At 39.8% G+C, this 11,559-nt stretch overlaps 1 protein-coding gene across 6 annotated transcripts in view; it reads right to left on the reverse strand.

Moving 5' to 3' along the window:
• The window catches only part of slc5a9 (solute carrier family 5 member 9), a 104,013-nt gene that overhangs the window by 37,672 nt on the left and 54,782 nt on the right, over positions 1–11,559 (reverse strand). For all 6 annotated transcript variants that reach the window (XM_017304327.1, XM_008408152.2, XM_017304328.1 and 3 more), the window contains 2 exons: positions 9,358–9,522; positions 9,156–9,261 (listed from right to left, as the gene is read on the reverse strand). In XM_017304327.1, the coding sequence (XP_017159816.1) occupies positions 9,156–9,261; positions 9,358–9,522 (271 nt within the window). The remainder of the gene's footprint in view (positions 1–9,155; positions 9,262–9,357; positions 9,523–11,559) is intronic.

Below are 11,559 nucleotides of genomic sequence, written 5' to 3' on the forward strand. Positions count from 1 at the left end.
TACAATCCAATAATCAGATTAAAGTTATGCATAGTATAATGACCGTCATTCCAGGATGAACACTCACTTTAGAATTTGCCTCACAACTGGCAAGCTAAATACTCTGGTAGCACAGACAGGCTACCAGATTCTGATATATCTTATTGGTCAAAAGACATTTGATTATTGGTCAAAATGCACTGATATAAATTGACTGGCAATTGAATTGGTTCTACCTCTTTCTAAAACCAAAGTAGAAAACAGCTCATAAAACAGGACTTGACCGTTTTAAACTCAATACAACAGTATGACCAACAAAAATAAAATCTAAAAAACAAGTTTTGTTCTTCTTGAACAACTCTCTACATCAGTGCAACAGTTTGATCTACAAAATAAATAAAAATTATACTTTTCACGTCTAACAAACACCTTAGCTCCTCACTGTTAACTCAGTCTCACTTTCCAGCTCTGCATTCAGTAACTTACCAAACATGAGCCAAAAATAACAGAAGCAAAAAGACTAAATGTTTTATTTTCCCTGTCATTTTCAGCCTCAAATATTTAACCAAAATATCTAGTTATGTGTTTCTGTCTCTGTCTCCCTCTAACTCTCTGCAGCCTGATGTTCCTGCATGGATTCATGGATTTACAACAGACACTACAGTAATGTACAGTGTCAGAATGTGAACTAAAGATAAAAAGTATGCTTTTATCATACAGAATGAGAATTTAAACTTAATTTTCAGGTGTATACATTATTATACATCTCAACTCTATTTACTGTGTAGCAAACATTTTCACTAATTTATTTTTAAACCTCTCCTCAAGCACTTTTCTTATTGTCTCCTAACCATTACCCTTATAGTGTGGAAATAATGGAAAAAAATATTGAAATGTTGAAATAAATCAACCTGACATCAGTCTCCACCTGTTCTCCTTTCTGGTTTTATTGAAATTAATATAATTTTTATATCTTCACAATCTGAAACTGCACCTGGGTCTCATATGTCTTCCCTGACCTGCTCCTCTCATAATAAAATAGTTTATTTAAAAATTAAAAACGGTTAATACATATTTCAATAAACTAAATGAATACCTCAACAGAGCTTCTTCACCTTTCTTCATCATCATTCTAGCACTGCTGTTCTCCTAAATATTTAATAATATAATATAAATACATGTTAAGTGGTCGAGTATGATCAGGTGTTGCTCACTTTAAATAATGAAAAGGCTAATTTTGCTGATGTTTCAGTCTCATTATAAATCATTGACTAGACTAGCTAACTTTTAAACAACAGTAAAATTTTGAGCATGTGACTATCCCAGAATTAAAACGGCTTAACCAAAAAGATTTAGTTCTATATATAAAAGTAAACTGACAACAAGGTGTTATAACCGAGCGATATTCATGGCAAACGTCCTGACAGATCGTTGACTTCATTAAAATGGAGTTTCTGACTCCGTCTGCTGCTGCCTTTACTCTGAGCTGTTCAGAGGGGGCAGGAAGCGCTCCGCTGAATGCGCTGTTGTGCGCCTTCAAAATAAAAGCATGCGAGTGGAAGATTTTAAAATTCTTCGCAACTGCAGTGAAATTATTGGGGGGGACGAATGTGACTCTCTCCAATATTGGGGTGGACATGTTCCCCCCGCTTCCTACGCCTATGATTGGACGTACGGAAATTTCGCGCATGCATACAACGCTGGGGGACAAAAAGACTAATCTTTTACATGTCATCCATAACTGCATTAACTCAGTGAAACTTATAAATGTAGGTATTAATTTGGTGCTATTGTGACCAGCAGGTGGAGATCTTTAAAAGTAACAAGATGCACCCGAACACAAATTTAGCAGTGCACAATATTTTATTTAACAATTCTTTAAAACATTTCTTCTTTTTTAAAAACGAGGCTTCAGGCCTACTACACGGTCCCTGGAACAAATGGAACACAAAAGGAAAAAGGACAGACGAGATCAATTATTCCAAACATGCAAAAGAAATTAGTAAATCAAAAACAAAAAAGAACAAATTAGTAACTTCAATCACAAAACAAAGGAACAAATCGTTGTCATCCGCTTCCAAATGCCCTTCGATGGACCTTACCAAGTTCCGCCCAGACACGCCCCTTGACCGTCCCACGTAACTGCATTGCTCACAAACAAAGCGTCGCGGGACTTAGTTTCTATGTCTAAACATGGCATATTTTGTTTCAACTGACTCTCTACAGAGTATTTCTGAATCGATTAGTGTTGGATTTCTGCCGGATTTTCAAAAAATATCAGCCACGACAATGGACAGAGGAACCAACAAGTTCATGTCATCTTTTTTGGACGACATCAAGGTGTTTGAGCCACAGGATGCCTCTAACATTGTGCGAGTCACAGCTAAATGCTACCGATCGATGAGGAAAACAGCAGATCCTCACACACTCAGCATAAATATAGCTGTGGACAAGATCACTGATGCCTACTGTTCTTGTAAGGTAAGTCGGGCATTCATGGTTTAGAGGGTTACTTTTGAAATGACTGATTTCTTTTGTTTGCAAATGTTTCAGTGGTACTCGGTGCTAGCGTGGCTAACACGATTACAGTTTAGTAAAAAGCCTTTTCAGGTGAAATAAAATCTTTAATGTATGTCAGATACGGTACACATTGCATATTGATCTGTTCTGCTAACGTAAAGCTGTAACAGACAGGCTTCAGGATGTAGAAGTTGTATCGGTACTGCCATTATACTGTACTTGGCTATAAAAGGTTTTCATAATGGATATGTTTATTATTGACTTTATTTTTTTCATTCACTAAACGCAAAGAAAGCAAAGCAATAATACTTATGCCAGCAGACAATCCTTTGTTCTTATTGATCCTATGACGGTTGAGCTGCAAATGCGGTCGTGCACAAGCTTTAATCCAAGCAAGGCTTTCCGTTTCAGATTTTGGAAATCTGTGAATTTTAGTTCCACAAACACGATCAGGATACCTGACATCGCCTGTACAGATACCCCACTGACGGAGTTTTCGAGTCCTGATGCAAAAACTTTCTGTCGGTCTGGTAGTCCACAATGTACATTAGCATGAGTTTGTGAGCCGGTAACCCACGTGATAGCTGCGCTGTGACGTAAAATGGGCATTAGCCAATGAAACGCAGACCCACAGGTCTGCAGAAACGTCTGCAGAAACCTGCATGGCTCCTCTGGTCCATGGGGAGCCATATGGCCAGAGGAGTAACGCCCCGCCCACACAGCCGGCCCAATCCGCAACAAGTTTAGTTGAGAGCGGCCGGCAAGACAAGACAAGACAGCAGAGCGTCCAAAGCACTGCAGTTCCAAACAATCAGTTGCCTGAAACAGAAAACCCATTAACAGTGGATCCAGATAAAACAAGTCAAAAGCTAAATAGCGGGTAGCTTATCCGGAGTGGAAACACAGCCTAAACTGGGAGAAAGCTGGTCAGCAGGTGAGGACCAGAAGGAAGCCGCACGCCGGTCAAGAATTTTGCACACAGAACAAAACATTTAGTCTGTTGTTGTAGTATGTTTCAGGCTTAATGTTTTATTAATAATTGTGTGGCAGATTAGCTACCGCTTCTACTTTACTGAATTATTTAGACATTAACTCTAGCCCACAAAATGCACATTTCATAAAAAAATAAATAAAAACATCTCATTGCTGTCTTACCTTTACTTATCAATGAAATCCATGCACCCCTAATTCTGCACAAAAATATCCGTTCATCCAAAGCCAAGTCTATCCCCGGCATGTCTTTTCTACTCCATTTGAGAATCATCAAACTGTCTCGAAGCAAAACTTTCAGCTGCTGTGTTGGTCGTCCTTTAGTTATTATCTCCTGCTTCAACTGAAAATCCAGAAGGCCTACCACCAGGGAAAGAACTAAAACTGTTTCTCCACCTTTTTTGGCCCAGCGCCCCCCCAGCCTTTATCCAGGTCCCTCACCGCCCCCCACCAAAGAATTTGCAGGCTACTTTGCACTGACCATTATTTTATCATTAATATTACTATCACTATTGTAGATTGTGGAGGTTCCTCCACCTTTTCCTCAGTGTTAGTATTTATTTAAATGTTTTCATATAATATATTTAGAATTTCACTTTTTCTTTGGTGGTGGTTATTGAATTAGGTTGTTTACTAATTTGGGTGCACACATTTAGTAAACACCTTATGTTTATTTAAGATCATTAATAATTTGTTTTGCTGARTTTAAGGACTGGCTGGCAGAAGGKGGTTGGCTGAAAAGAAAACCAGGAAGTGGAACAATCCATCAGGCTGCTGGAAGCAGGGGACTTGATGTGAAACAATCTGCCTCTCTCCACTAATAGCATAATTGCTAAAACCTTTTTGGTATTAGGTTATTTTAGTTTTTATAGTTGTGATAAAGTTAAAATGTTTTACTTTGAATTAGTCATTTATGTTTATACATTATTTGTCTTTGTCTCCTTCCCTACCCCTCCTYGTTTGTGTAGGCTAGCCTGTTTGTATAAATTCCCGTGTTCATTGTTAGGTCAGTCTTTGGTTTGTTATCTTGAGTTATGTTGCCTTAGTTGATTTCTTTTGGGCCCATTTTGTTATATTTTTTTAGATTTGTTGTTCAACCTTTTTGTTAAGATATTCTTTGGAAAAAATAAATAGAAAATATTTTTTTATATATGCCGTTGTCCTTTTGTTTTACTGATCGGACCGTCACATAGATGTTTTGATTTTTATGCTTGTTTCTGTATTTATCATCAAAATAATAATACATATAATAATATAAAAATAATACAGGTGTCTACAAAAAATGCAATGAACATTCAAGTTAAAATTGGTAGGACTAACAGCAGCCAATCAGAGTGGAAAAAATATTCTTCTTTGCCATATTCTAGTTAAATATTTCACAAAATGACCAGATAAAAGATGTACAACAATATCAGTTTAAACTTTGATCTATTTCCAAAACGACTGAGCTCTGCAACATTAAAACATGGATAGAACTGTAACTACATTAATCATAACTCTTCTTCTATTCAGTGTTTGTCAGTTTCTGGTGGTGCAGCTCTGTGCTGCCTTCAGGAGAATGGGACATCAGAGCATCATCCATAAAACTTCACCCACATGGCATTTATTGTGCAAACCAGAGCTTTCAGTGGAAAAACAAAAGTTCCTTTTAATGCCATACAAATATGAGATAGAAACATGGATTATATCTTTATAATGTCTATTGATTATAGATTATTATAGATTAATAGTTTTACTGGACAGAAATTACAAAGAACAAACCTGGTTCTTATTCAAATCCTAATGAGTCAAACTGAAAGTGTCATGGAGTCAAAAGCCTCATGACATTAACACTGAAAGGGAAAATAATATTGAATAAATATATCAAATCATAAACAAATAAGTGATCAGTTCTTTACTGTTATGGTCTTTAAGATATATTTATTCTCAGTATTAGATATGGTCTCAACAAACCCATGACATTTCAGCAATATTATTTTACCTTTTATCTGGAAATAGTGTCTGTTTATTCTTGCCATACAGTCCCTGTATTAATTATTGCTCTAAAGGTCTTGCCATACCAGTTTATTCCTCTGTATTTACTTTAGTTTCTTAGTTTATTCTTGCATTTTGTTCTTCATTCATTTCCATTTAGTTTCATTTGATTAGTATTATCCTCTCTTGGTTTATTGCTATGTTCACTTTAGTTTCTTTCCTGTTGCTACATTTATTTTATCGTTTATTGACGGTCATCATCAGTAATTTTTCATCATCACCTGCTGCTCCGTCTAATCGTCATGTGTTTCACATCATGTGTTAATTTTTCACTGTTCAGCGTCGGATTCTCTGTTTTTATGCCATAATTCACATCTAGTTTGTCGCTCCATTTTATGTCCTGCTTCTCCAGTTTCAGAGTTTTGCGCAATGTGATCGTCTTTTTTAACCTCTAAGGTGCAGGGCGGTCGGGAAGCGTATCGATGGGGAAAAGGCAGACTGACATAAACCTTTTAAAACAATGGAAACAATTTCTGCATTCTGATTATTGAAATTTAAAAGTGCTGTGTTGTTCTATCACCCCGTTTCATACTGGCTATAGGTACAAAATATCCTGACCAAATTTGGATTTATGGATATGACAGATAGTCAGAACACCGGGCCTTCAGGACCCACCTTGGCCACCACTGCTTTTGGGTTTAGTTCTTCTATTATGTCTGAATCTATTTCTTTAATTACTCTAGTTAGGTTATTTCTTTGTTTAGTCCCCTCTAGTTCAGGGGTGTCCAAAGTCGGTCCTCGAGGGCCAGCATCTTGCATGTTTTAGTTCTCTCCCTGGTGTAATGCACCTCGATCAAATGATGGCTCGTTAGAGGCCTAAGAGCTCACATGCTGAGAAGGTTGTTAGTACCACCATGGAGAGAACTAAAACATGCAGGATGCCAGCCCTCGAGGACCAACTTTGGGTCCTCGAGGATAACCCTGCTCTAGTTGCTCTAGCTCTGTGTTCCTTAGTTATTATTTTTAGATCAACCTTGTTTCTATTTTGTTTGGTTCTTTTGCAGTTCCCCTCGTCTTTGTCTTCTACTTTATTATGTTTTCTTTTAGTGTTAGAATTATTTTCAGCTCCCTTATGTTGGCTCCCTCACTCTATTGTGCTCCCCTGTATATCTATGTAGCAGTGATGGGCGGTCAGGGAAGGAGGCTGAGGCAGAGCCTCACCTGACATCATGGAAGAATTATATGATAATTTATATTGCTATGTTCACCCTGTGTTTTGTACTATAAAGTATTTATTTTTCATTTAGCTTTACCAATTTTGATTATTTTTTCTTCAAAATCGCTGAATTTTCACAATTTCTCATTCAAATGCTCAGTAGCAAAGCTGGTGAGGCAGCAGTGAGCTGAGCCTCACCTTGGATTGCACAACCTCTCGCTAACTGCGCTGGCTGCCACTCAGAGCATGTTCTTCTTGTCTGTATGTCGCCAATACAGTGGTTAAAAAATATTTAATATATAAACTGATTTTCCATCATTTAGCTTATCTATAACGTGTTTGTTGTCACCAACTGTGTGTATAACGTGATTTGTGTTATACACACAGTGATCATAAATGGCAGAGAACAGACTAGGGGTGAGGAAGTCAAGTTCTCTTGCCTCATGGCAGGGGGCGCTTATGACCCCAGACATTGGTCTTGTGTCTCAGCATCTGCAGGATAAGAGACGGCGAGCTAGCCCTACAGTAAATAAGTGAAGCTACACACAACGAGTCTATGTATAGCTTGAGCGAGAAAGAAGTGGTTTTGAGTTGTACTTCAACGGGTTTTCCCTTTGTTGTAAAGCATAGCACTAAATTAATAATATCTATTGTAAATAACCTCAGGTTAAGCTCCTTATTTTTTGTGTTCTTTTTTTGGGGGGGTTGTCTTTATTTTGTTAGTTGACTTCTGGGTTTTAAATTTAATGCTTTTATTTTGACAGGAGAACTTTCTCTGTTTATGCTGTGCAGCGGCAGCTTGGCAATCGAAGGAACGGAAGATAAGCTGCGACACTGTTATAAAATGTATCTTGTTATTAGCGGCCCCTTTGACAGAGGCACAAGGTATGTTTATTTTGTAAATAGGATATTTCTAATATTGATCAATTGGAATTGTGATTTTTGCTTTATTGTAATCAAATACGGTATAGTTTTGAATCAGTTGATATTGGTAATGGTGAACGTTATTTTTAGTTTTCAAACTTTACTGTTTTAGAGCTTGGTTTGTAGCTTACACTGCCTTTTTTTGTGTGTGTTTGAACAGCTCTTATGGTGAAACTCAGGGTTTATTCCCAATAACCTCACTGTTCATCAGTAAAGCCAAAATCCTTCATTTGGGGTGGGGGGTCTGCTACATCTATATTTATAAGTTTCATTGAGTTAACTGAATTATTCTACCATGGCAGTGCGGCTATGGATGGTATGTGAAAGTATAGTCTTTTGCCGTTTAATGTTGTCCGCATGCGAAAAATTTGAGTATGTAAACAATAGCATGTAGTGGGTCTTATGATTTTGATTGTCAGTCCCTCACTAGCCATCAACCTCACAGCACGTCACAGCTATGTAGTTTCCTGTGCCACCTTCGTCCTGCCCCTCAGCCTGACTCCTGCTCACCACTCTCACCTGCAATCAATTAGCTCATTAGCCCTGGTTTTGTCTAGCTTTCTACCTTCCAGTATTTAAGCCTCATTTTCTCCCATTATTCATCAGATTTTCACATCTACTTCTGTCAGTCCTTTGTGATTTTCTGTGTTCCCTTGTGATTCTTGGTGGGATGTTTTTGGATTTGGTTTTGTTCTTATTTTCATCATTTTTCCATTAAATCTATAAACTCTACTACTTGGGGGTCAAACTTTTCACTAGTGATGGGCAGATGAGGCCTCAATGGGTGTGTGGCACATTTCCCAAACTGTGTCCACACTGTGCGGAGACTGTGTTGCTTTGTCACTTAGTGACATCTGCTGGATTTAGAAAGTCATTGCAGGCAAATTCAATAAAGGGAATGTCAACCAGTTCATCCCCCTCATGCTGGGCACGTTGATGCCTCAGCATTGTGGAAGTGCTCTGGTTACAGTAAGACGAATCTTGGGAGCAAATCCTACAATTTTCACCTACAATCTAAATAAAAGTTAATCCATGTAAACTAACTCAAATATCCCATGGAAAGGAATTTGAATAATCCGAAAGAAAAATGATGAAAAGTGAAATGAAAACGGAATAATTATTTTAAATTATAAGATCAAAATGATCTTGCGCGGGAGAAAACTTCCTCTGTTGATCCATGCTGGTAGTCAAATATGAGCCCAAAACCAACGCAAAGCAAAGAACACAAAGTATCTCCATCCAACAAAACCCACAAATGTATTGACGCCGTTTCTCCATCAATACAATTTGGCGCGGTCACATCCAAATGACGCGGGAACTGTATCGGTCACGTGTTTTTCCTTAAAGTGATACGCGCACCGACACGGTTTCATCTTGTTTGCTCAGCACATGTGTCGAGGTTTCGATGTCATCTGGCCCATCACTACTTTTCACTAACCAATATCATGACATACAGGACTTGAAATTGATGTGTGTGTGTGCGTGTGTGTGTGTGTGTGTGTGTGTGCGCTCGTGTGTGTGTGCGTGTGCGTGTGTGTGTGTGTGTGTGTACCTGCCACAGTGTAAGCAGCTGTAACCAACAACAATATGGCTGTAGACAGATAGAGATTCCAGCCCAGTGACACTTGGATGAACAGCGCCCCTGAAAACATATCTGTCTGACAAACACACATATGATCAAAGACACTACAGCACTGTAACCTCTGACAAAAGATCAGCCATGTAAGCATCTGTAAAGTAAATGGATGTCTTACTGATATTTTTGTGAAGATGTAGAGAATCAGGGATAAAACAGACATGTATATGCGGATCCTACGGCCTCCAAAACGGAAGGCCAGGTATTCAGGCATGGTCACCACACCAGCAGAGATGTAGACAGGGATAAAGATCCAACCCAGAGCCACCAGAACCCATGCTGCCTATTAAGATAATATCATTTTGATATGTTTAATCACTACTGCATTCAATGAACTCAAATCAATACCAAAGATAAAAGATAAATTATACCAAACATGACGTATTGTGTAATTTTAAACCAATCAGATGGCTATATTTATGAAGACATAAACATGGACAACTTGTGCAGCTTGTAGAACTCTGGAACCCTCTGTGCATGGTTAGTAGCTTCAGAGTCTTAACATCCGTGGCCTTCATCTCTTCCATTGGCCAGCTAATTATTCCTGCAGGGTATCTGATTACTAGTAAGGCATAGCTGTTTATTGCACGCATCTTGTTCTTGCCATTGAGCTRGCTTCTCAGGACTTGCCTTATTCGTTGGAGGTATTTCGCTGTGGCTCCTTGTGACCTCATCAAGGTTGCCAATTGCTTGTGGTATTCCCAGGTACTTGTAGCTGTGCTCTATGTCTGCTATTGTTCCTCCTGGGAGTGAGACCCCTTCTGTGTGGACGACCTTCCCTCTCTTTGTAACCATCCGACCACACTTCTCTAGTCCAAATGACATCCCAATGTCAGTGCTGTAGATCCTGGTGGTGTGGATCAGTGAGTCGATGTCTCGCTCGCTCTTGGCGTACAGCTTGATGTCATCCATGTAGAGGAGGTGACTGATGGTGGCCCCATTCTTGAGTCGGTATCCGTAGCCAGTCTTGWTGATTTGGCTGAGMGGGTTCAGGCCTATGCAGAACAGCAGTGGGGACAGAGCATCTCCTTGGTATATGCCACATTTGATGGACACTTGTGCAAGTGGTTTGCAGTTGGCTTCAAGGGTGGTTTTCCATACATCGAGTTTGCAATTGAAGGCTCTTAGGGTCCTATTGATGTTGTACATCTCTAAGCATTCAATGATCCAAGTGTGTGGCATTGAGTCATAGGCTTTCTTGTAATCAATCCAAGCCGTGCACAGGTTGGTGTGTCAGGTTTTGCAGTCTCGTGCGACTGTGCGGTTTACGAGGAGTTGGTGTTTGGCTCCTCTGCTATTTATGCCTATGCCCTTCTGTGCCGTGCTCATGTATTTATCCATGTGCCCACTTATCTTAGCYGCTRTGATGCCTGACATGAGCTTCCATGTTGTAGAGAGACAGGTTATTGGCCGATAGTTGGATGGGACTGAACCCTTTGAGGGATCCTTCTGGATCAGGATTGTCCGCCCTTCAGTTAACCATTCAGGGTGACTCGCATTTTGTAGCAGCTGGTTCAGTTGAGCTGCCAGTCGCTCATGGAGGGCAGTGAGTTTCTTAAGCCAGTAGGCATGGATCATGTCAGGTCCTGGTCCTGGTCCAGTTTTTCATACCTGAGGCTCTTTCTTGGACATCTGCCACAGTGATGGTTACTGGGGCTTGTTCAGGGAGGTTGCTGTGGTCCTCTCGTAGAGAGGTTAGCCACTGTGCATTGCTRTTGTGGGACGCCTCCCTTTCCCATATGCCTTTCCAGTATTGTTCAGTCTCCAGCCTKGGTGGGTCTGCTCTGTTGTTATTACCCTGCCATTGGGAGTACACTTTAGCTGGTTGGGTGGAGAAGAGCCGGTTAATCCTCCTGGATTCATTCTCTCTTGTGTGTCTCTTTAGGCTCTTCTCTTTAGGCTGGCCAAGGCTTGGAGCCTTTGGCAGTTTCGAGTGCTTCAGGTATGGGTATCTGGCTGTACTTCTTAGGTACTGATCTTTTCATAGCACCCCTTTGGAGTTCTGACAGTTGGCTCACTTCCCTCCTAGTTATCTTGATTTTAACCTCTAACCGTCTTTTCCATGGTGGATATTGGGTCTCATGGTTGCTCTTATAGCCAAGCATCTCAAGGATGCTTGGCTATATACAACTAACTGATGCTTAGTTGTATATCAGCTCTTTGGTTTCTGTTATGGCATTTGTAGGGATAGTTCTCAATGCTGCATTCACATCTTCAATGAGACTTTCTGATGGTACTTCACTCAGCCGTTGTAATTGGCGTCGGGGTCGTCTGGTGTTCATTCGGGCCATGATTCTCTCTCTCAGGTCAGTTGCTGCCT

This window comes from Poecilia reticulata, linkage group LG4, assembly GCF_000633615.1.
Source record: "Poecilia reticulata strain Guanapo linkage group LG4, Guppy_female_1.0+MT, whole genome shotgun sequence".
Lineage (NCBI taxonomy): Eukaryota > Metazoa > Chordata > Actinopteri > Cyprinodontiformes > Poeciliidae > Poecilia > Poecilia reticulata.